This window comes from Colius striatus, chromosome 3, assembly GCF_028858725.1.
Source record: "Colius striatus isolate bColStr4 chromosome 3, bColStr4.1.hap1, whole genome shotgun sequence".
Classification (NCBI taxonomy): Eukaryota; Metazoa; Chordata; class Aves; order Coliiformes; family Coliidae; genus Colius; species Colius striatus.
This window is the reverse complement of record NC_084761.1, coordinates 46,548,876-46,574,786: the sequence shown is the minus strand read 5'-3', so window position 1 is coordinate 46,574,786 and position 25,911 is coordinate 46,548,876. Positions and strand designations below refer to the sequence as shown.

The 25,911-nt window shown below is 39.0% G+C and overlaps 1 protein-coding gene across 1 annotated transcript; it reads right to left on the bottom strand.

Annotated features, from left to right (window-relative positions):
* Nucleotides 1-2,736: 2,736 nt before the first annotated feature.
* On the bottom strand, nt 2,737-25,667 carry EIF4E (eukaryotic translation initiation factor 4E). Its single transcript, XM_061992483.1, has 7 exons — nt 25,572-25,667; nt 17,766-17,872; nt 15,492-15,587; nt 13,538-13,601; nt 11,587-11,700; nt 8,939-9,078; nt 2,737-7,806 (listed from the first exon to the last, which is right to left on the bottom strand). Exons 1-7 carry the CDS (start codon nt 25,587-25,589, stop codon nt 7,692-7,694), a joined length of 654 nt encoding a protein of 217 aa, XP_061848467.1. The 5' UTR covers nt 25,590-25,667; the 3' UTR covers nt 2,737-7,691.
* Between the last annotated feature and the right edge of the window lie 244 nt (nt 25,668-25,911).

Genomic DNA, 25,911 nt, shown 5'->3' with positions numbered 1-25,911 from the left:
CTCAAACATGCACAGCAAGGTATGAAAAGTTTCCTTGAAAGTCTAAAATTCCGAGGTATTTACACTCAGATCTATAGAGAGGAGGAACAACATTTAGGACAAAATCTATAGATGTTAATAGTATTTTGGGTTGATCTTTCAGATCCAGTGGGACCTGTTCCACTACTCCAGCAATTTGGTCACTGCTGAGTAATAGTTTCACTATCCTTTGGCATAGCCCTGGGAACTTCCTTCTCTCTCTGCTGTTGGACACCTGCTGAAGAGGAGACTCATGGGCACAACAGAGGCTATCCTATGTATAGTCTCCATTTTTAATGTCACAACTCTGTTTTGGAAAAAAAAAAATCAAAACAGATGAACGAGGCAGCCAGGAAACTCTTCTCTCTCCCTTTGAAGTAAGCCAAGTCCAGCTGCAGCCAGCCCAACCTGCAGGCATGTGCATTAACCAACATGCTGTTCAAGAACTGTCTGAAAATTTTAGTGCTCTAGTGTTGCCAATACAATTACAATTGAGCACACATCAACAATGCTGGGGGAAACCTTAGAAACTGTTATAAAATAGGCCAAAAAAAAAAAAAGCCTGTTAAAACTGACACATGGGGAAGAAACCATGCATTTCAAGCCACAAGTGTACTCATCCATAGTTGAGTTTCTGTACAAGCCTCTTTACAAACTCTAGGCCTCATACTGCACGGCACAGCAGCTAGGAGTATGACAGCCAGAAAATGATCTCGATGCAAGCAGCTCACACTGACAAAGCCTTTTATTCGCTTCCTGACACTGCCAACTCTACTACAAGTTACAATCATTGCTTTCTTTAGGGAGCAGGAAGGCAGACCTAGGCCGTAGATGACGCTTACCTATATTATAGTGAAGGTAGACACACCATAGCATTTCTGAAAAGCCAAGTCTCAGTTGTTCAAATCTAGATAAATTACAGAAAAGATGAGGTATGATTGTTGCCTCATGGTAATTTTTACTAGATATGATCCTGGAGCATACACTTCAGTGTAATTAAGATGTAGCCTCAAGAGCTTAAATAAGTTGTTGGGGTTGTGTTCAACTCAGGTTGAATCATGTTCTGGCAGAACACCTGGCACTTCACAGGAATACTTATCCTGAATTGTACCATACTAAAAATCCCTCAAGTGACAGCATCAGCACAATGACAACAGCTGCACCACAACCAGGCGCATGCCTGTACACCAGTACAAGTAGAGTTGGAAGAGATTACCTCAGAGGGTAGAAGTGAAAAGCCCATCTCTCAGCCCTGAAGCTTAATGAAGATAACGAATATCACCCATAGCAAAAGCTCACAAAACACAGCCAGGCCTGGGCAGCTGGGAGCTGAGTCTGTCAGGGTAACCCCGCAGCAACCACCACCATTCCCATTATGGTGAGACCCACTGCCACACTGCTGTGTGACAGCAGCAGAAGGCCCAAACAGCTCTGCCTCTACGGGGACACAGTGGCCAACAAAAAAGCATTAAAATTGTTAGGAAAATTACAGTTCTTCCTTTTTTGTCATTTTCACATTTCATAAAAATGTGAAAGAACCATCTGCTGCTTGAAGAGGTCATCTGCATACAAAACAGCATTATTTTTGCAGTACATTCACAAAAAATGTCTTGCCAGTGCTCTGATGACTAGTCTGCAGCACTACTACAAACCCTCAAAACACTGGTAAACCTGGTTTAACGAAGGCAAAAATATATAAATCCATGAGGTCCAGTCACAAACTTCAGGGAATATTAATTTGAGGATTTTAGTCTATTTTCACCATGGTTAAAGGAACACTAGTTCCTTGCAAAGGGAACCGACCTTAAAATTACATTTTTCCAGCTAAACCTGTTGGTGCCTGAATCTTACCCTCAATTTTTGTTTTACCCAAAAATACATTTGAACAACCCTCATGGCTTGAAGAAAAATCCAACCTCACAGTTCTGCCCTTTATTCCTTCACCGCCCAGTTTACGTGTACAGAGAAAATAGACCTCTACTGATGAAATGAAAGGCTTAAGAGGCCTTTAAAGCGTTTTCACTTTTTACCTAACCAATCAGGAATGCATCTGTCCCCAGATGACAGTCTGCAGATATTTCTCCCTTGCCTTTAGGGGATCAACTCAACCATGAATTTTCCAGGTCCAGGGAAATTCTGAAGCAGCATCTCCATTTCTAGTAGTCAGTACTCACCATTTCCTCAGTATGCAGCAACATGCTCTTTCCAAATGCATGAACTGAACTGAGGCCAGGGAGGAAAAATCAATTTACAACTGAGTCAAGCATCTACTCTTGCATCCAAAAAACCTCCACTATTAAGTGTACAGTTGTGCAGTGACACACCTACAGTTTCCTCCCGTCTTTACAGTCTGTAAGAGGCAGCACATACAACACTCCTCCTGCAAGTTCAAGATACTGTCTCCAGCTGCGTAACAGGATAACAGGACCACAGGAGCTCCTATTAGATCACCTGCAATTTCCTGCTGTCTGGCACCATCATACAAACGTATTTGACCACTTTACCATCATTTCTCCTGTATGATAGTGAAGAGAAGAGCAGTCAGCAGTACTTTTGCAATCACATTACTCAAGTTTTGTTTGGAACAAGGCTGGTGTGAGGGTGAGCTGCCAAAATCCTTGCTACACAAATTCCAAGCTAAGGAGTGAGCACACATTTCAAGACAGCATCGTAGATTTGCATTTCTCTAAATCCATACAGAGTCAAGAAGCTGAGACATTCCGTTCCTCAGAAGCTTTATTTTCATTCAAGCTACAGAAATAAAGTAGTACCTTCCAATTTCCCATTATACTTTCTATGTATTGTACGGCTCAGGGTATGATGCACCAGGGTAATTACCCTGCACACAGGGAGAAAGATAAGGCTCAAAAACTAGCTTTACTTCAAAAAAATGCCAAACCTTACCTATGAGGTTGGCTCCAATTCCTCAATAACATTAATAGGCACAACATAAGGAAAAAAGTTTGACCTAAACTACCTATTGTAAGCAAAACTCAAGAATTCATTACAGAAAGTCATCCAAAGAAATACTTCAGAAATAATAAACAGTTGTTTTCTACTTTGAAAAAATAGATGAGTCATTTTTGCTTCATATATGACAGATTCACATACATAATTTCAAGTATCATTTTCACTATTATCATGCTTACATGGCTAGATAAAAAAGTGAAAATCCCATAAGCAGATTATTATGCCAAAGAAGTCACACAACAGTCTTTATCTGGGTTTAGCAACACCTGGAATTCTCCACAGTATCATAGTGACCAAAAAAGCAGTAACTAGACTCAGTGTAATTCTTCCCTTTATTAAACATGTTTTATTAAGGCTTTAAAAGTATCAGGATTTAGAAAAATGGAAATGGGAAAAGCACAGGCAGTCGTGAACTCCACAAATTCACAGCTAAGCTTGTCATACGCTCAGTAGTACCAGGAAATTAAAAAAAAAAAAAAAAAAAAGAGCTATGTTTTGTTAGCAGGCAAAACAATACCAACAGACTGACTGCAGCTAGGATGTTTATCCCTTTAAGGCAGCACACAAAGTAACAACTTAATGCTAGGAAGCGTAACAACCATCACATGCTCAGCCACAGCTCACATGTGGCTCTGGACATGAGGACCTGCTTTATTTCAAATTAGGAAGGCTAGTAGGGCATCCCATAGTCTTCTGGGAAAGTGCCAGGCAGCCAGCAGGCAAAAGCAGAAGTGACCATGATTTTTTTCCAGAGAGGAAGGAATCTAAGTGCTTAAAGGCTTTGGCCACAGTTCCAGAGCTGGACACCTGAAAAATTCTGGAGGAATACAGAACTTTAAGAGCTAAACGGCAGAAAGTCTGCTCAAGCAGCTAGAGAGACAAGTGTCCTGCAGTAGATAAAAATGGAAAGTCTTCAAGATTTAACCACCCCTGGAGCTTTGAAAGGATAAGGGAGAGGAGCAGCAGATGAATTTGACAGCCAGGACTGGGACTGGTTCCACATTAGTGGCTAATAGGCTCTGTGCCCCTGCTGTCCAAAAGTTCCCTGGATGGGCAGGTACGAACTCAAGGTGAAACAGGTCTAAGTTATTCCCTTACTGTTGATGTCACTTTTGCTATTGTCTGTTTTGTCTGTTTCTATACTCTATAAGCATATAAGACAACAAATATGAGAAGACACAAATTCTACATTAAAAAAAAAAGTGTATTAAGACATAACTAAAACCTACACACAAAAAAATTTGCAGGAATTGTCAACTGTTCTTAAGAGGGAAAGTGACCAGAAGTGAAGTGCTAGGCAGTCTGAAAGGCTCAAACTCATAAGTAAACCTCAGAAACAAGGAAAGTCATATACAAAAGGAAGATCGCTGTCATTTTATGAAGTTGACATGCCAGGGTCTTTCACTTTTAGTGAGGGTCCCAGAGAATCCAAAGTACTTTTTCTGAGCATTTCTGCGAGAAAAGATTCCAGGCAGGACAAAAGTTCTGAGCTCAATTTGAGCTTTGCTAAGAGCTACTATTCCCAGTTCTCAAAGTTTGGGTAACACTGAAAATTGTTTCCTGGGCTAGAGACAGCCTGAAACACAAGACAGTGACAATGCAGTGGGACAAACAAACTGACATTGAAAAGCATTGCTCAGCCTGAGACTTAAGAGTATAGAAACAGCTGTTAATTCACAAATACTCCTCCTCTGTTACCCCTTCCTTCCCGGGCTGTATCCTGGCATGTTCTTCCACCTCTTCAAATACAGCAAGTTTCTGCTTTCTTTCCTTGCTCTGCTGAGCTTGTACCATATAAAACCACTTCTGAACAGATGCTTCAGACATTTAGTCTTTGAGTCTTGTCAAGCTTACTAAAACCAGACATTTGACAATGGCCTTACGAGCCTGTAGCTGTTTATTAACATGCAGAATGGAGAGCTCTCAGCTTTCTCTCATAGTGTAAGAACACAAACCACACCATTATCAGAAGAACGCTAGCATACAACACAAAGGGATTTGCAAGTTGAAGAAAACTAGGTTCATGGTCATTTGCTGCTTCTGGCAATGAATGAAGTGGCATAGGTTATATATTTGATAAAGCAAGTACATCATTTAATTTTCACTCAAGTCTTCTAGCAACATGGTAATTATGTGAAGAGAAGAGATTCACATCAACCTACTTGAAGTTTTTCATATTACAGTGCAAGACAGCTGGCCACTTAAATAGGGTCAGGCTCAAGAACCTGAGACCATAGCAAAAACACTAATAATCACTTCTCTAGATGAACAAAATCCTCTTACCCTGAAAAATATTCCATTCAGTCTTGTAGTAAACAGAGCCATTACAATTTACTTCTCACTCAGTTTAACCTTACTCTTGACAAAAGGGCAGCACTATCTGTGTTCCTGAATCACTCAATGAGCCTTGCCCTAGAGCTCCCAAATTATGCACAGAGACCACTTAATGTTACCACTCAAAGAAGTGACTTGTCTTTACCTTTCCATGCATATAGGCATTACTATGGGTTTTTTCCCCCCAAATACCAAAACCTTTACAAACACCACACACCCTGAGGCTGACGACATACAACAGAACCAGCTAACAGAAATTTAGCTCAAAAAGCTTACTTTAATTGCAAAGATGATTAGCTGAGGCAGTAAGCAGTAAGACAGACAGGGACTGCTATGTCGTACTCTGAATAGTCCCACTGAACATAACCAAATTGTTTTGCATGCCCGCAGAATTGGGCTAGGCAGCCAGTTACAACAGAGCTCACAGAAACCTGCATCCAAACAGCCAACAAGTCACATACAACAGCTACCCTTGTTTAACAACCTGCACTGAAGGCAGACTATAATTATAGATGCTGACTGAAAAGGACATAATGATCCAGAAGTTAATGCAACTGCATTATCAGACTAAATTGAAAAGGTATTTACAACGTACATTTCTTATAAAATGTGCAAGAAAGCATTCAAGTCTATCTTAGCACATGGAAACACTTCACTGCCTTAATCAGGCAGAATTAAAAGCCTGATTCAACTGAAGCTTCACTGCTGCAGTGCCCAAACTTGCTTTAAGGAGTTATCACTAAGATGAAAATCCCCATAAGCATCTGCCTTGAACTGAAAAAAGGCTCCATAGTCCTGGCAAGGTCTTAAAGTATATCACACTGAAAAATAAGCAACAAGCAAAGCAGCATTTCGTTACATGCTCTCCTTTTCTTTAAAAGAAAAGCCTCTCACACTGTGCTTGAAACAAGTAGTTAACTCCACAGCCTTCAAAATTCTTCCCCAATCCTGCACGTCAAGTCAACTTAAAGCTCCCACAGCAACTTTCAAGCCAATGGAAGTTTCACTGCACTACAAGACATACATAATAGCAGACTACCAGATCCTCATATACTTCTGTTTTGTAGCCATGTCTCTAGAAGGCTTCACCTGCACTTCATACAGGTATTATAAACTTCAGCATTTTTTAGTGTCCTTCTTATCTGAAACTAGACTGCTTTCTATGTACTCTTGAATTTCTTGGTTGGCGTGAATCAAAGTCAGAAAGATAACACAAATCATGATAAATTAGACCAACCACTAAGAGAAACCAGTAGCCATATCAATATCATTTCAATTTAGGGTGCTATCTAATAGATTTATTAAAAGTTTCAACAGACTATAGCTCCAGACTTCATCTTTCTTGGAAGACAGTACAACGGAAGCCACAGTAGAGACTGCCTTGTCACAAGAGGTACAAATATTTTCTGAATAGATGGAGAAATAAAAGGACAAATCTAGTTGTCTAAAAGACAATTCACTGTACACATTTTATTTACAGTTTTGTACACTGTCTTAATATGTATGGGACCGCTTCTCTACTTGAGCCATTTTAACCAAAGCAAAATAACCTAAGTAATACAAAGTGTTAAAATACAGCATAAGATACAAAACCAGACATACTATTTCTAGTAAGGAATGTAAATTATGGTGTTACATTAAAAAAATCCACAATTAGGAAATCACACAAACAGATAACTAGTTTGACTGAAATGCATGAATTTGTAGCAAAGCTTTGATGTTACAAAAAAACCAAAAAATTACCAAAGAATGCACAAAATTAATGTTTATTCCACCTTTGTCATATTCCCAGATTCTTCACCAAATGTTACATGAGCAAAAACAACTGAAATCAAAATATCACTAATGTTATCGAATAGGGAAACAAATAAATTAATCTAGCAGCCATCAGCACAGGTTACAGCAAAGATGATGCTGTACAAAAAAATTGCTAGAAAACTGTATGCACCATACTCTTTTCCAAACCAGCAAAATGTTACTGCATACAATGCAAATGTAAAACAGAGTAATTTCCTGCAGGTACAGAAATACAACTTTTCTGAATACTGTGGATAAACAATTTCTTCTTTTGTAATAGTAATGTTTCTACCAAGCTATTACAGAGTGGGCCAGGGAAACATTTATGGATTTGAGGGGTGAAGTGTACGAAAATTGATTGGTAATGGTTACATCAGCCAAAATAGAAAAAAAATTGAATATAGAAGTACAAGACAAAGGCGAATGAGACTCTTCCACAAATCTTAGCAACACTTAGATGGAAATCAAATTTAAATGTAGTCCACTCTGCTTTTGAAGAGGCTTTGGTTCAGCTCCCAAATCTCGATTGCTTGACGCAGTCTCCTATGAAAGAATACTCAGAAGGTGTCTTCTTAAACAACAAACCTGTTTTTAGTGGTGGAGCCGCTCTTAGTCGCTGTGTCTGCATGGGACTGGTAACCAATCACTATCTTTGGAGGAAGTCCTAATCTTTCCTTGTATACTCTCCTGGAGAGAAGAAACAGAAAAACAGTTTAAGCAAAGCCCTTAGAATGGAGTTACTAACAGGATAGCTGCTTTTAAGATCTGATGACACTTTCATGAAAAATAGACACCAATCTAGAAACAATTTCTGAAGTATGAATAAAGGACTTCAAAAAGGCTTTTTCTAGCTCATTGCATCTAAAAATCACCTTATAGTTCTGTATGAACAATGGCTTACCATACAGACCAGGACAAGTTCTTGCCAAAAAGTAATTAACAAGCCTACATAGATGCAGAACATAGGTGCATTCATGTGAATAGCACTAGTATCAGCAAGCTATATTCCCAGATATAGAAGCAATGCACCTATGAAGTAGTCATGGTCTACGATTCCCTCATTGCTGAGATTATCAAGTCACCTGAATAAAACAAAACAGCAATTCGCTGGAACAATCTGATTTTATCACCACACAGACTAGTTTCACAGACTTGCTGTCTTTAACTACAGATAGAAAGCAGGCCTCAGTCCTCCCTCAGTTCATTTTGGCACAGGTCACAGGCAGCTACCCAATAGGAGATCCAAGTCATCTTGGATCTTATGCCTTGAGAGAAAGTAGCAACACCTGCCTTAAATACACACAGACACCTTAGCAGTGGGATATGCAAGCTACTAACAGCACTAGACTGCAAGCTCTGACTAAATTCCAGAACAGGCCTATTCAACTGTAGATTAAATTTACTCTAATTGTGACAGAACAGTTTACAGGACCATAGCTTCCCCCAATTTTAGTTGTTAAATAGAAACTTGATGTGTTGTCTTTGGAGTCATGGCAACATGATAGCAGGTAGTCAAAAACTTACCCATAGTCATTGTGTCGGTCTGTTGGCAAAATCCTAAAGTTATTTACAGTTCTTTAATGGAGTCACCTTGGCTCCTTTAGTTAATGGTTAATACTATTTTTAAAAAACGCTGACACCTACTAGGTTTGATGTAAGGTTATTCTTTACTAGCAGAAGATGTATATGACTGAGTTGCTTCACTTGGGACATAGCTCTGAACAAGCTACATTTGCCTGAAGTTCATTCTCTGTCAAGTTAGCTGGCTTCAAATGCATCATTAAATTTCATATATTTGAGACACAAACACATTACTTACCCTATATGCGTAACAGCATCCCTGTTTTCACATTCAGTTGTCCATATTGCTATTTTATCACCCTTAGTTCTAACATTAACGACAGCACCACATACGTCATCACTGTAGTCATCAAACGACTCCCCAATAAGGCACAGCAGCTACAAAACAAAGATTAACCATTAAAAGTGGCAGTTCCAAGTTAGAATCCCATGCCATAGGCAAACACTCTACACACACAAAGGACTGAGGAACACTACCCATTTTACTGCTTACAGCCACATGCCATACAGCAATCATTCTGTTTACTGCAGTTATCTTCTTGATATTCCAAATATTACAAGTGAACATAAACTCAATAGCAGCAGGGTATCTTCCTCCTATTTTGAGCTTTCCATCTCCCTTTCCTGTCCCAGCAGCCATGAGTTCTGACACAGTGGATCATTTATATAGTGTTTCCTCCCATCCCACTCTCCCAATTGAAAACCAAGTAAGAATTTAAGGAATTTACTCTTCTTTCTAAAGTACATTTAAGACACAGACATCTGAATTTTTAAGCCTTTACATTTACAGTTTAAACCTCAGGAGAACCCATGATGCATTTGGGAAGCATGTCAGCTCTGTAAGGTCCAACTTCAATTCTGAAGTGTCCTGACTCACAGGCAAACCAGACTGCAACTTAGATGAAAAGTTATATCTAATGAAGCGTTAATTTCTATTAACACACTCAGGAAGCTTCAGAGTTCCCACAGTCTCTGAAATTGGAATCCGTCATCCTGAACAGCGTGTTATGCAAGCACACGAGTAACAAGATTCTTCCACTAAAGATTTCTAATGGTAAAGCCTGGAATTGGCAAAGGTGGTAATACTTCAGGAATATCAGATTGAGTTAGGTCACACCTCTCTACAACACTAACCATGAAAGTAGTATTTAAAATCTTCAGTTTGCAACTTGCAAAACAAGCAATTTTCAGATACGCAAAACTGAGAATTTTTTGTGGTTAATACAGATTCATCCAGTCTGTAACGAATTAAAAGTCTTTCTGCACACTGAAGTATTAATATCCAAATGGATGTTTGTTTACTTCCCTCACACAGTATGTAAAATACACTGCCATTATACTTAGTTTCCAGAGTCACTTGTAACATTTGGAAACTCAACACACTTGCAACTTTTTGAGCAAAGTAGGTCTTTCAGTACCCCTAAGAACTGAAAGGGATGACTTCAAATATAAAAAGGACAAAGTGTGCTACTGAATAAATCATATATAACTACACATACTTTAAATGTTGCACCCAACGGCAGGCTGCATACATTCAATGGGTAATGAAAGCCATAAATATTTAAGTTCACACCACACAACAAATATTCAAAACATTGACCAACAGCTTTAGTACACATACAAGCAAAGATGACTGCCATGCTTGATAAACAGTGTTCTTCATGAATGCTGCACAACAGGGAAAAGTCTTGAAGTTTAGTTTACAGTTAAGAATAGAGCATTACATTATAATAAAAAAAATGTTCCAAAGGAGAGTGATAAAAGAAGAGGGTTTGATTTTAATCAGAGAAAGTTGGTTACAAATAATTACTGAAATAGAAGTGACAAGTTGTCTTAGAGCACACATTCCAGTCACCTAGGTATTTAGGCTCTGTGCCACTGCTTGCCACTAAATTAAAAGCAGAACCCTCTAGCCTTAAGTCTATATAAACTATCTGTGAGTTTCTAATTCATAAGGCTATTAAGAATCAGGATCCATTCAGGCATTTAGGTCAAGAGGCCAAATGCACAGCAACAGGTTATTTTCTCCATATGCAGTCATATTGCCAAGTAGCATGATGCTTACAATTCTTTCTCTGCTTCACCACTACAGCAACTGGAAAGATTGTAACAGCTCTACTATTTTAGACACCTTTATTTTGATCCTGAAGGCCATTTCTGCCTCTCAAGAAGTACAATACTTTTCCCCTCTCTCATAAGCAGGGAAAAAGACTCTTTTGCATTGTAATGTCTGCAATACACATTTCTAAAACCTAGATCACACAAAAAAACTGTTTTAAGCTATTCCAATTCAGTTCTTTTTCTACATTTAATGCAATCCACAATCTCTAGAAGTATATTTGCCATTCAAAAAGATCTATTCCAAAGAGATAGCAGCAATGAAAAAAAGTTTTTCTATGGCACATAAGAAAATTGTGCTATTATTAATTATTATTAATACTATATCCTAGTATTAAGGTAAGTACAGGAAGACTAAAAATAGATCTGAAATTCCCTTGTTTCAGCAAGGCTAAAACATGAGAACTATTCACTTTTAAGAGCATTTGTTAAACAAATTGTTGCATTTAAATCTGGGAGTCACATTCAAGACAATACTTTCTACTACGAAAAGAATTCTTGATCTTCCCAGTAGTTCAACAGCCATTCTGAACAGGTTAATCTGTCCTATAGAATTCTCTCTATTTCTGCCTGTTACAAGAAAGTTGCAAACAATACAACTACAATGTGCATCACTCAAAATGTTTCAAATACACCCTGCCTATACAAGCTTATAGGACACCATGCTACCAAGAAGTTGTAGTGTGGCATGCAAAGAACAAACTAGTTAAGATATTAAATACAAATCCAACATTCTTCAGCTGCAATTTGTAAGGCCACAGTGCTTACTGTCTCTAGCCAGAAGCGATCAAGATCACTTCGTCTCTGCTGTTTGTTTAGTGTAATTAGCCATCGTCCTCCTCGTTTGTTTTTCTCATCTTCCCACATGGGTTCAATCCCATCCTGCAAAGAACAACCAGAAGTTAAATCAGACTTGGCCTATATTTTTTTTCCTAAAGAATAACCAAAGGTGAGCAATAACTGAAACACAACTCAAGGAAAAGTTTATAGCTCAAGATACATACATTGTCCAGAAATACTGTCTCATACCAATACTAAAGTTCCAAAACTGCTTAACAAGCCTACTTGCTTTAATGAATTTCTTTCTACAGAAAAAATACCCCAACAGTCCAGGCAAAAGTCTTGGTTATACAACATGACATCAAAAAACCCCTGTAGGAACAGGCAAAGTCAGTATCTACTTTGCCCCACATGAAACCAGATAAAAACTAGCAGCTGCATTCCTGAGTCTTTATTTTAAGTCTTGGGCTCTATGCAACATTGGCTCAGTGGATCACTTCATGAATAAAGATTATTTCACTGAAACAGACACCCTTGTCAGTCTATTTCACTGACTTCCTGCACACACAAGGTGAGAATAAGTGTTTTAATTGCCAGGGGCACAAAAATTAACACACAATTTAGAAGCAAGTTGCATTCCAATTCATGCTTTTCAAATGGCCCTGGATGTGCCAATCCAGCAAAGCAATCAGCTGCCAATCCTTAAGAAAGCAGGTAGCTGTCTAGACACAGAAATTCAGTCAAGAATTCTCAAATAATAGTCACACTACAGAACTGTCTGAAAATTAAGACTTCAATACGTAGGATGGAGTAGTGTCAGCTCACTTTTAACTTAACACCCTCACTGGCAGCTGCAGAGCTCAAACTACTTCACCTTTAAGAGGCACTCTTATGAGGTCACAGTTGAAGGACAACAGCAAGAGATTGCTCTGAAGCCAGAAACAGTTGCCAATTCTGTACCTGTCCCATGCATTTAAGTAATTAAATTACTGCCTTTTGATGGTAAGCAAATGAGATACACATACTTAAAACACACATTTTGGATTAATGCAAATACAAGCACATCCTACCCTCTGAAGGGCCTACAGCTTCTCAAAATTTACTAGTAAAGCTTCTCGGTCACTATTACCTTCCCAAACCCAAGCATCACCACCTCTTCACTACCTAAAGCTGCTGGTGTTTACAAACTATGTACACCACGTACTGAAGCACCCCAGCCAGTAGCTAACCTTGATAAGCAAAGGAAGAAACAGGCACCAGTACTTAGGGGACTATTTAGTTATTTGAATTCAAAAAGGAACCTGTCTTATTAGAACCAGAGAGGTATTTAATTTAGAGCTCCTGAACTGGTGTCCACTTCAGATGAGACAGGATTATACGTACACTTTCTCATCAGCATTCCCTATTAACTAGTTTAAACACATCCTCGGCATGCTTGGATCAGCATCGGGTGCAATTTTCTATTTCATACATTAGTAATACAGAATTCAGCTGGTGGTATAAAGTCTCATAAGAGCATTGTGCACCTGGCTAGTAGTACTCCAAGTGTACTGCAGAACATTACAGCTTCCCACAGAACTCGGATATTTTAAGTCATTTCATGTCATACCCAACGACAGAGACGGAATTTTTTTTCCTATTATAAAAAGAGGCTTACTTCTTTGCACAAACATTTCAAACAGAATGAAGACAAATACAGCAATAGATTAAAATATATGGTCGGTGAAGTTTGTTAAAACAAGTACTTGCATTTTCAGAACTAGTGACAGCCTGATTTTCAGAGGACATGTGTTTGGGACTTCCTAAAAAGTTAACACCCTTAGGACATTCACAACCATATTTCTAAATATCTGAAGTTAAATACTTGGACAATGTCTTGTTTAGTCAGGAAACCATCCATCAACATCCATAACTGAAGAAAAATGGTTAGCAAGCATACCTTAAACAGCGAGTAGTCACAACCAGGCATTAAATTACTAGAGAGCTGGATATGGTTGTATAAACTATTGGAGGGAAAAAAGCAGGATTAAAAACTAAGTATTATTTTAAGGTAAAAAATTCTTAAAGAATTTAAGACATGATCAAACAAAATATAAAAATTAAAAAGCATTAAAGCTATTTCAGAAGCAACCCTCTTTCATGGTATAAGAGCATTAAGCCCAGAATATCTTAAAGCTGAAGCAGCAGAATGGAAACTGCTTTATGAATATTTGCCAACTTCCTACACTGATGCTTCTTTTAAACCTAGTTCTAACACTTGTTAAAAACAAAACCCACTGAACTTTCATGGCAACAAGTTCTGTGTGCAAGTGTATTCTGTACATATACATACCAGGAATAAAAATTTCTTATATTTAATGCTACTCTCTCTGCATAGATAGGTTTTAGGAGAAATACTAAACCTTGCCATTTAATACAATACTCTAGGGATGAAGGCTGTAGGTCTGACAATTCAAACTGAAATATGGACTCAAAAGGCAAGAACAAATGAAAATAAAAGATAAAATATGTACTCCAAATAAAATTTACAACTACGCAATTCAGACAAAAAAAAAAAAAACAACAGAGAAGTACATACTGTCTCCTCCTCTAGCAAGAAAATACATGCTTTTTTCCCCCATGCACCATTAAGGTCGGACTTCAAAAGAAATCTTGCACGTATCACAATAACCTGTAGTCAAAGGCCAGCTAACATTCAGGCATGGTCCAGCATCAGAAAAGGAAGTGAATTGCTGCGATGTTCTAACAATCAGAAACCAGGCAGAGGAATTTAGTAAGCCCGTTGCAGATTTATCAGCTTCCCTTCTCCAAGTTTACTTTAACCTTAGTATTTTCTCCCCAGTATTTCTTTTAAATTACCCAGACTATCTTGGTTGAAGGAGCACGAAAACAACTTATCCTTAACCAGCCTCAGTATTGAGCTTCAAGCAGAACGTGAAGTCATTTAGCCACCTATCACATACCCCCAGACTGCAAAACTCCTGTCCACTCAACCATCAGTCATCCCCATTAATGTTCAAGGTTTTCATCTTTATTTCTTCCCTATTCACACTAATCAGTCACTGATGGGTTTTATTCCACTTTATCACTATATCTTCCTTACTATCACATCCAAAACAAGGTATGCAACAAAAACCTTAAAAATTCTACCACTCAATGCAGCACGAGACACTAAGATCAAATACACAAAACATTCATTTCACCCTCAATTTCATGTCACTTGCATTTTCTTCATGTTTCATCATTATGGTAGACAAGTAAGCTACCGGAATTTGACTGAAGCAAGTGTTTGGAAAGTACAGGCCTACACTTCAAAAGCTTTGCAGCTGACGTTTTTAGCCTAATTGCTTTTGCAGACCTTCAATTTCGAGTGAAGGTAGTGTCTCCTGTAATCTATAACTAACTTTCTTTCATTAATCTGCATATGTCTCAAGTACCATGCTCCATATTCAAGCACTCTTGAACATCTGAAGTGAAACAAGCTGTCTGAATTTAATCAACTAGCAAAATTTGGGGTCAAGTAAGTGACAACCAGTCACAGTCTACAGTCGGCTACAGGAACACACAAATTCATATTACTATGAGTTAGCTACTGGAAAAATACTACTTTCTACATGTATGTCACATACAAATGAAGATAAGCAGGGTTGTGGTGTTAACAGTAAGACAGTGTGCATTTAAAGCTTGAATAACTTCTGTGATCACGTTTTCTTAAAAGGTGACACTCTACCACATTGCGAAGAATGGGGAAGATCACACCTTCAACTTCACATGCGTTTCAAATTACACCCAAAAATTTGCAGTTAGAGTATTTGCTGTTGTTTTTCTTTGTCATGAGCTTTCCCAATATATGCCAGGATTATGACACAGATGGAAAAAAAATCTTTACTTACGCCCAAAAATCTTCAACAGTATCAAACTTTGAGATAAGACGAAGATTTGCTTGCCAAGTTTTGCTCTTGTCATTTTTAAAAAACCAGAGTGCCCATCTAAAGGAAAACAAAATGGAATTAAAGACACCATCTAGAAGATAAAGTATATTAAAAATATAATTTATTTGTACTGTTATATCCAAACTAAATGCAAACATTAAGACACTATCTGCATGGAAGTAAAGTTTTCATCTATAAGCTCCATGAGAAACTCTGTTCTCAAATACAACTTTTTGCAGATCAACAATATTTGTGTTCCCATTAGGAGAAACAGGGTAGACTTGATCAATCCATTTAAGTAAGTTTTTAAAATATTTTTGAAACATTTCTAAGACCCTAAACATCTAAGCTTCCAATGTTTCTCCTTGCTGCCACAGTTGAACTGCAATTCCCTACCATAAACAACCAATTACAGTGTAAAACAACAACTATTCAAGCTAGGAGCATAGTTCCCTTTCCAGTAATTTCCTTGTAAAAGTTACAAAAGCTAATTATACCACTCCAAAGCTACACATGACACAAAAGTTTCCCAAGCACTCAGATTAGGGGAGTATAAATTTTAAAAGAAGTTGCATTAAGCTTACTAACAGCCAAAACCTTTAAGAAAAATACACCAATTTTCATAGTTTCAGGTTCTTAAGTCTGCATATATGAAGACAAGACTAAATGAAAAATTTTAAATCCAATTTTCTTCATCATCTGCGCTGAATACAAATCTTAACATATACAAGCTGAACCTGTCACACAAAGATGCTCTTTCTGGATGTAAAATGCATAATTTAAAACACTGGAAGAGGATACCTAATGAAGCCTTCAACAAAACAGGCTTAATTCTCATTCTGATGGTTCCACTAGCATTCAAATCACTCAGGTTCACACCAGAGCAGATTGTTAACAGCAGAGTACTTTGAATTGCCAGGTGTCAACTTATTGCTTTGAGATCTTTTCTGACACTTCAACCTGTTTTAAAGATTACTATTTCCAGTAATAGCCTCACTACCACTTGTAAATGAGTGTTGTTACCAATTTAACCAGTGTTTTAGAAGAAAGAGAGGAAAGATGAAAGTTAAAAGAAGAACAAGAGAAAAAGTAAGATGTGTACAGTCTAACACTACAGAAAGTTCAGACTGGTTTTCCACACTTGCTCACAACTGGAATAAGATGTCACTTGATAGAAAGGTTAACTTTGGGGCAGCACCTATTTATCAATACATTAAGTATTGAGTATTCCACATCAGCCCTACAGCTTCCCTGGAGAAAATTACTTCCTAGCTGGTTTTTTTGACGTGTATGTATGCTGCCAAAGTACCTCTCATGCACAACGAAAGTAATTCAACTTGTAAGTTTATATTACCTTTACTGCAGAAAGGTAGTTTAAGGTTACCAAGAAGCTTTGTACATGTAAAAGTCCTCATTGTTTCCATAGCTCAGTAGAAAGTTGATTAGTAGCTTTTAAAGCTTACAACATACCCGTACCTGTTTTTGCACACTGAATACAGAACTCATCAAGGCTTTGATTTTTTTCAGTAACTTCTCATAACTATACTTAACCACTGCTCCATGCGTTTCTTGTTAAACAAGAGAATTTAAGTGCCCTACAGTTTTTTCTTAGCCACGTATTGGTACAAATGTGTGCATCTGGGTTTCTTCTGCTGTGCTTCCTGCAGATAATGAACACAGTATTACTGTAGACACCAACCATTCATATGATCAAGTCTAAGATGCTCCTTGGCTCATAATCCCAGCTTCTACTACTATCAGTTCCAAGCAGGAGAAAAAAAAAAAAAAAAAAAAAAAAAGGTAAAATATGAAGGAGTAAGACCAATAAGAAATAAGAATGAGAAGTCTTTACCATTGGCACCTTAATTGCCCAAAGTACAAGGCAGAATGGAAGGTTTTCCAGTTGTTTTCATTAGCAACTTCTTCAGTGTCAGTCTCTTAAAACACAGACAGAAGCAACAAAAGCTCTGCTTCCCTCCAACTACAAGCCATGCTCTTTCCAATTACCTACTGCATTATGAAAAACTGCAGATTTTCAGCTTCTGTAACATTACGTGAAAAGGTTCTAAATTATAACAGCATCAGATTCTATTTCCTCTACAACCTCACTACAAAAATCTTAAAAAGAGAACACTCAAAATGCTGCTAGAAAAACAAAATAAAAGAGAGCTGTAAAGCCACAAGCATTCCTCTACCTTTGGCAAAATTACACTCACACTTGTGAATACTACTTACCTGTTTTGTAGTGGATGCTTAATATACTGTTCAGGGCTGGCAACCTCCTGACTAGGTGCTGGCTCAGTTTTCTCCTCTTCTGAAGGCTGAGGGTTGGGAGTGGTTTCCTGTTTGAAAAAAAGAAGTTAAAAATTGAGATGGAATGTATTAATAAGTAATTTATTTGAAGTAACTTTTTGAATTAGTTCCTCTAATTCATCCTGCATTAGAGGTCCAAATCACGTCATAGGAGTACTATCTGCATCCCTTCCTTCCTCAACATCTGAAGAGGTAGTACAACAAATTGCAGGAATTCCCATTCTGCTGTTCAGTTATTTGCTTCCTGTCTTATTCTCAAGTGTTTCAAACTAAAACAAGAATGTTATAAGCATTATTTCTGAAATACACAATAAGCCACATTATCTAGAATATGTATATCTAAAAGTTAATTTCTATCATTATTTGAGAAAGTTTGTTTTTTTTTTTTAAAAATCAGTTTCTGACAAAGCATCATTGGAAACTGATGTACAGGCCCTATTTAGAAAAATCTGTTCTTACAAGTAGGAGACATGTCTATAGTCCTCAGGTCTGAAGTGAGTTATAAGCAGCCAGAAGTCAACCCAGTAAGTACTTATTCTTTGTATTTGCAACATCATTACTAACAAACCTTCTGGCACCAAACAGTAGAATCAGTTCTCAAATTTCAAACTTAAATGTCATTATACATATCTACCATAGGTTAGACTGATTCCAAGTATTTTTTCAAATCTGTAGACAGTGCTAGAGATATCAAATATATTTTAACAGAAAGAAGTGAAATCATGTATTCCCTTCATATGGAAGCTGCCTCAAGCTTGTAATTCAGAGGGAGGAGTCCCTGTGTCAGGTTTGAAATTCTAATGCTACTCCTTCAAACCAGGGAACAGTGCTTCACTGTGAGGCCAAGTGTCCCCACCAGTTACCACCATCTCTCCCTAATCTGCAATCCATGCTAGAATATTACAGACACAAAGAATGAGGGACTATAGCTCATTCCCCACAGCTAACAAAAAAGCCTATACAGCTGATCCTGTGACAGAAAAAACACTTCAGTAATATAAACGACTACTAAACTACAGTAGACCCAAAGACTCTAGGTATTACTTAATGTAGCAGTACAAAAGTAGTACTTAAAATAGTTTCAACTTGGTGGTTTTAAAAGACTAAAGCAAAGTAGAAGTGGAGGACTGAGTAATATAGTAAGTCATCTCATTAATGGGATAGTTCACTCCAGACTTTCATGTTACTCGGTTTATCAAAGCTGCTGAAAACCAGAATGGATGTGAAGTAATAACAAACACTGTTTTACTTTCCAAGTCCCAAGCTGGCAAACTCTGACAACACCCAAAGATCTGTCTTAGTAAGTATTTCCTTTTCATTATCAACATTTTCAGTATTATTATGCAAGATGATTACTTTTTATTTCAGATAAGTTACATCTTTATGCTTGAAAATAGTTAAGGAAAACAGTTAAGTATGTTTCAGTTTAACAGCTCACCTAGAAGAAAAAAAAACATGTTTAAAAGCTAATTTACATAATATTTAAGGATGCCTTCATATGTGCACGTGGAAGAGACTTAAATGTAAGGACCTAAATGGGCAACAACAAATAAGCTAGTGTTCAGATGCTCATAGTACAAGGGGTAGGTAGAACAATTTTTTGCCTCTTAACAAAGCTAAATGCTTTCTGAAAATTCCCCAGTGGGAAACATCACCGACAAACCAATAGCAGTGTTGAACAATCTGTCAAATCTCCTTCATTGTAATATTGTAAAAAGTTAAATAGTTCTTCAAAAAGCACAGTAATTCAAAATCTAGCTAGATTAAAATTTCTAGTATTAGCTCCATTTAAGTTGATGGTATTAAATCTACATATTTCTCTTTAATCACATAAAATAACTCTGCAGAATAGCCGAGGCACAAAGGCTGTAAAGTACACCAAAGGAGCATTTCAGTGTTTCCTTCTCAAAGTTGCCATTTCTGTTATACTACAAAAAGCCAAGTACAAACAATTACAATTCAAGCATTGTCCCTTCAGGAGCTTCTAAATAAAATAATCAGAAATATTACATGTGCAAATAAACAAGCAGAGAAGAAAAATCTTTTTGGTATTTTTGAAATAAACTAAGCAGTGGGTTTTGTGATAAAGCTCACTTTCATTCACAGTACTCTGTCAGCTGTGACACCTAATATTTACAATTGATTTACAAATGCAATCACACTATAAAGACTTTTATGTCAAATAGACTCACTCTCAACAAATGCAGACTATCATAAAAAAAATTAATTTCAGTTGAGAATCTCTTTCATGCTTACTCAGTATATAGCTTTCAATACACAAAGAGCTAATCCTAGTCTCCTTGGTCAGCCTTCCTGAAGCATCATAACTAAACAATCTGGAAGAATCAATACAGAACCACTGAGAACACATCTGGCTATGCCAGTTCCTAAGTTTAATGCAAGACAACATCAGAAAGGATTAAGGTAGCACCTCCAGACACTAATGATCACCCTTCATGTAACTACATCAAAGTCTATTTCTGGACAAATGAAAGCACATCTGACTCAGCACAAATATTTCAGTTAAGTCATCATAAGAAGTCTTTAACGTATTTTGAAAGCCACGCAGCCTTAATAAAGGTCACATTATCCATTATTTCAAGCTCCTGTCCAAAACAGTACAGGACAACTCACCTCAAGGCCCCACAAAATAGGATCCTGACTCAGGATTACGCCACTCCCCTCAAAAAATAACCCAGCAAGAAGAGGTTTGGTTTTTTTTCCAGCATCAGCTTGCCCACCGAGGATAGACACAGCTATACAGAATAAACCTCGGGAAAAGGTGTAAAACTGGGAGCAGAGCGTATTGCCATAGAACACTTTTCCTCAGAAGCCTATATCATTACCTTTTATTTCCCACTACCATCAAGCAAAACAAACTTAATTTGTCTGCTTAATCATATTAGTTCTCATTTGCTGTTATCTTACCTTTATCTCATCATTTTGACCACCAAGCTGAAAGTACTTGTGTATCAAAGCACTTACTAGTCAAATACGGAGTTAAGTTCACTAATCAGTTTTCTAAGTCTATTTCTCACATCAAACCTTTTCCCAGCTACTGAAATTCTATGATAAAACAGAAGCATGCAGGTCCTACAAGACTTTATAAATACAGTATGAATTGAAAGTACCGTCCACATATCTACCAACTCATATCTTGAAGTCTTTCAATTACTACACTATTAACGTAAGTCAGACTGTCATACACCAGCAATTTCTGGACTATTAAATTTAAAATTTTTCATAATACTTCCATTTTTGCTCATAACTAATGCATTCTTCCTCTGGGGTCCCTGGGACACACTGGTGCCAATTTAAAACCTGAGATTATATTTCCTAAAAAATATGCAAGGAATACTTACAGTGCTTTTGACTTCTGAAAAATGTTCTACCTACACTTGAAAGTACCTGTCAGATTTTCATCACTTAACATACAACCTTACAACTAGAATTAGCAAGTTACAAGGCATACCAAAATGCTTCAGTATCTATGTGGCTTTTTTTATAGTTGTCCAAGCAAGTTGCCCTTGTACTACCACTTCTTACTTCAGTCTGCTGCCTTTGCTACCTGAACATGGAATTTACCCATGGGACATGATGACTTTCAACATCTAACATTGTTAGCTCTAAGGCACTCACACAAGAAAACAAACTTTACAAAACTGCTGAGTAGGACAGTTGAGATGACTCAAGGGACAAAAAACATATGTAATCTCACCACATGTCCACATCATTAGACAAAACGACTTCAAATCACTGCAAATATATGAAGCCACTCACGTAACCAAGTACAGAATTTTACAACGGCTGAAAGACACATTCAACTTTCAGAAAGTAATTTAAAAATAAAGTAAAAAACAATATATGGATGCTCAAGAGGTCTTCAGCTGAACAGATAAAATACTAGACATACTGCTGGTATGCCCAATTTTTGTAAATCATGTAACACATGCAAGCTACTTTGATAAACAGCACTGAATATGAGAAAACTGACAACGATTAAAAAGAGAACTAATTTAAACAGCTGCTCCACACATGTAAAAAAAGACAAGCATTTTTTCCCCTGCCACTTTCAGGCCCCTAACAGAACATCTATTATATAGCACAAAAATCTATAGATCACATACTACATTCATAACAGGGAGGTTTTAAGACTTTTAGAAGAGAGTAACTGCTTTAGGTTTAGAGACTATTTTTAATCTAAAAATTTATGTTTGACCTTGACTTTTGAATATTTCAAAAGTGGTTTCACTAATTTGTTTGAGGAAAGTCACAGTAATTCTGTTTTAAAATCTACCCAACTTTCTTAAGGCAGGGTCTCTACCAACATCCATCTGATTTGCCCTTCAAAATTGACACAAATTTTTACAAAGCTGTCAACTTTTTCTCATCAAAATTTACCATGTGCCTCCAGTACTTGCAAGTACTATCAGTCAATGAAACACAACTCAGTCTCATATGCTATTATTATGCATTAACAGGCTTGACATTTCACATACTGTGTGAAATGTAATTTCAAAACCATTTTTCTGAAAGTAACTTTATCTTGAAAAGTTTACAAGTTGCCCCACACTTCCCTCCTCATAAAGGAAGCTTGGTATTCAGTTAGAAATGCAAACTATAACTCAGAAGTTTGCAATCTATTCTCAATTATTAAATAGCATGCAAGATACATTTATCCTGCATCGTTTCAGAAACACACAGTGAGCAAACAACTGTGTTGACAATACTACAGCTGAATACTATACTGACTTCAAGCACAGATCACTGACTGAACATAGCACGCACTTCACTTTCATGCTGTCTGATAATAATACAAAATAAATACCTCCTGAAATTCCAGGTAGGCTGAAAGGTATTTTGAACTTTCCAAAATTTCAAAGCCCTACACCACTGTGTTTGTAATCCCTTGAGATTATAGTTTTATTTCCAGAAAGTTTTGAGTCCTGCCTGCCTATTGACTAGCTGTTTAAAGAAGCATTTCTCAAACTATGCAGGACTGAAGTTTCAGTCTGGTTATCTTAAAACGAGGAGTTAAATTCCCGAGAACTGCATTTACACAACAGTAACAACTGTCATGAAGCAAAAGAATCGTGATATCCTATTCAAAATTGAACAATGGGGGATCAGAGGTTCACATAAGTTACTTCCACAAAATTTATAAGCACCTATAAGTTACAGGCTTTGTGTAGATACATTTTGAAGTCACCTTTGGTAAACTACTATTTACTAAAGCATCATTATTGGTTTTGTTATTGACTTCCACAGTGTTATCTAATCACATTCACTCCTCAATGGCTACAATATGAGCATACTCTTAGGACACATTTGTGCATACTCTCACAAATCATTCTAGAATAGTCTTAACAATCTAGATAGCACAAGAGTTTCAACCTGACAATGTTTCAGCAGGTTATTTTCCCTGCATTAGAGAAGTAAACCACTGTATAACAGGTCTGTATTTACTTAAAATAATCTTGCTTTTTTTAGTAACCTCCATGGGACTCTCTAAACTCAAATTTCAATGTTCCCAAAGATCTCAACAAGACCTACAACGTATGTTACATTTGAGAACATGGAAGTACCAGAAACATCACTGATTTTCGTAGGAACCTACATTTAAAAAAAAAAGAAAGAAGACATTCATTATGTGTTTTGCATTTCCTAAGACATTTTCACACTGGGGAAGCATCACAGATGATAACCTTACAGACCTTGGTCCAGATATTGAAGGTCAGCAACAGAAAGTCTTCAGTATCATCAGATGTTCCAATCCCTAACCATACATACAATTAAATTGTTCAGCTGAAAAGCACGTAGCATCTATGACCTAGGTCATTCTGCAAATCTAATTTTAACCTTAAGTATGAGAAGTGTGAGCCACCTAAACCAACAATAAACTGATGTGAAGCTCACCACAACTGTTTGTCACTGCATGGTGAACTGGATGTGGGAAACTAATCTTGCTGGAAAATGATACGGCAAAATCAGTTGTTTAGTTTTGGCTAAATTAGGCTCCAGGTCTAACTTAACATTCATCCTCATGCTTGTGCAAGAACAATGGACAGAATAGTGCAGAGACAGGCTTACACCAGCACCACAAAGAAAGTCAAAACCCCATGCCTTTAGAGTAACTTCTGCTTCTAATGGCCATGAGTTCTATAGGTATCACAACCCCTGCTAAGCTCCATAGCCATCACAACACTGAGCTGACAGGAAGCTCTCCTCTTCATATATGTGGACTACAGCTCAAAGACCAGCTTCTGGATGGGAAAGTAAGTGTTTTAACACTGCAGACAGAAAATAAGGGAAGGGTGCTGCTGGTGCTCACCGTCTTAACAACTGACATCCTTCCTGTCCAAAATTACTAATCAAGCCATTAACTAATGCTGACCAACTTCAGTGTCTTCTTTGTAAGCAAAGGTGGGGTTTTTGTTGTTCATGAAAAAAGTCATATGAGGCTGATCAACTTCCCTTACACAAAAGGGTAAAACTCATCTTTATTTAAACAACAAAGATTTTCCAACTAAAACACCTTTTGTGTGTTACAAAGCCTTTCCAAAGTACACACTGGATATTTATTCACAGTTGGTAAGCAGCAAGAAACTGCCTTAAGTTTCTCATTTTCTTGAGACCTTACTGTACACAGCCTTCAGCAACCCACTCCTCATGACACACAAGCATGCGGTATTACAACTATACTTGGACCACTTCCAGTGGCTTCAGTTCCTTTGGAAGGGCAGGTTGAAATAATGTTTATAAAAATAAAGTAGAATATCATAAAATATTACCTAGAAAAAATTTAAAAGTACTTAAACTGTCATGAAAACTATGAAAAACCTTGAATAAAATACTAATTTTGATCCAGAACGATGACACAACCGGAAAAAGCCAATTTGGTTTGCGACACGCCTCGCGTCTTACCAGTCACACTGTTTTCTTGTTTCAGCTGCCAAATTCCCGAGCAGGCCATCTGCTAACTCAGCCCCGGTTACCTACCCCACGCCTCCTAACCGCACGGCCTCTCATCGCAAGCTCTCTGTCTGCCTTGCAACGAGCCCTTCACCACTCCCCGACTGCCAGGAGGGCGCTCGCCAGCTGCCCAGATGGAGCCGCCCCGGCGGCGAGCGGCCTGCCTAACACCGGCCTCTGCGGGCGGCAAGCAACATGGCCACCCCCACCGCGCCACATGCGCCGAGCGTGGCGAGAAGCCGCCTGCCAGCCGGCCGGCGCGGCGCGCCGCCACCCCGGCTGCAGCGCTCCGCCGCGCCTTCCGGCCCCGGCGCCCCGCGCTGCCGCAGCGCCGCTGGGGCGGAGGGACCGGGGCTGCGCGCGCGGCGGGGCGCGGCACAATAGGCGCCGGCCCGCAGGCCTCGCTCGCTCCCGCCCGCGCCCCGTGCGGCCGCCGGCGCGGCGCCCCTCCTGCCCGTGCGGCGGGTAGCGCTGCCGGGGCTGGCAGCGGTGCCGGCGCAGCCCTCAGGCCGCCGCCATCCACCCCCCTCCGCCCCGCGCGGGCTGCCGCCTCTCGCTCCCCTCCCCCCGCTCCGTCCCCGTGCGTGCGTGCGTGCGCTTCTCGCCGGCCTCGCCGCCCGCCTCCCGGCGTGCATCCGCCTCCTGGCCCGGCCGGGCGTCCGCCGCTCCCTTGTCCGCCCGCGGCCGGAGGAGCCGCGGCGGCAGGAGGAGGAAGGAGACAGAAAAGCGGGCGAGAGAAGGGAATGAACCACTCACCGGTTCCACCGCCGCCATCTTAGATCGATCTGATCGCAGAAGCGCTGCGGGGAGGGGAAGGGGCGGATTGGAAACCCAAGCTGGAGTCCGGTTGGCCGCACGGCAGTCACGTGAGCCCGGCGGCCGTTTGGGAAGGAGGAGGGGAGGCGCCGGCCGCCGGGCCCCGGGCGGAGCGCGGTGCCTGCTGGGAGCCGTAGTCGCCGAGCGCGAAGGAGACCAGGAACCTCTCCCGGCGAGGCTCGGTCACGTGGGGCGGAAGAGGCGGGCAGTGCCGCCTAGCGGCCGCGGCGAAACCCCGCGGACGGCGCGGCCCCCTGGCGGCCGTGGCGGGGAGCTGCGA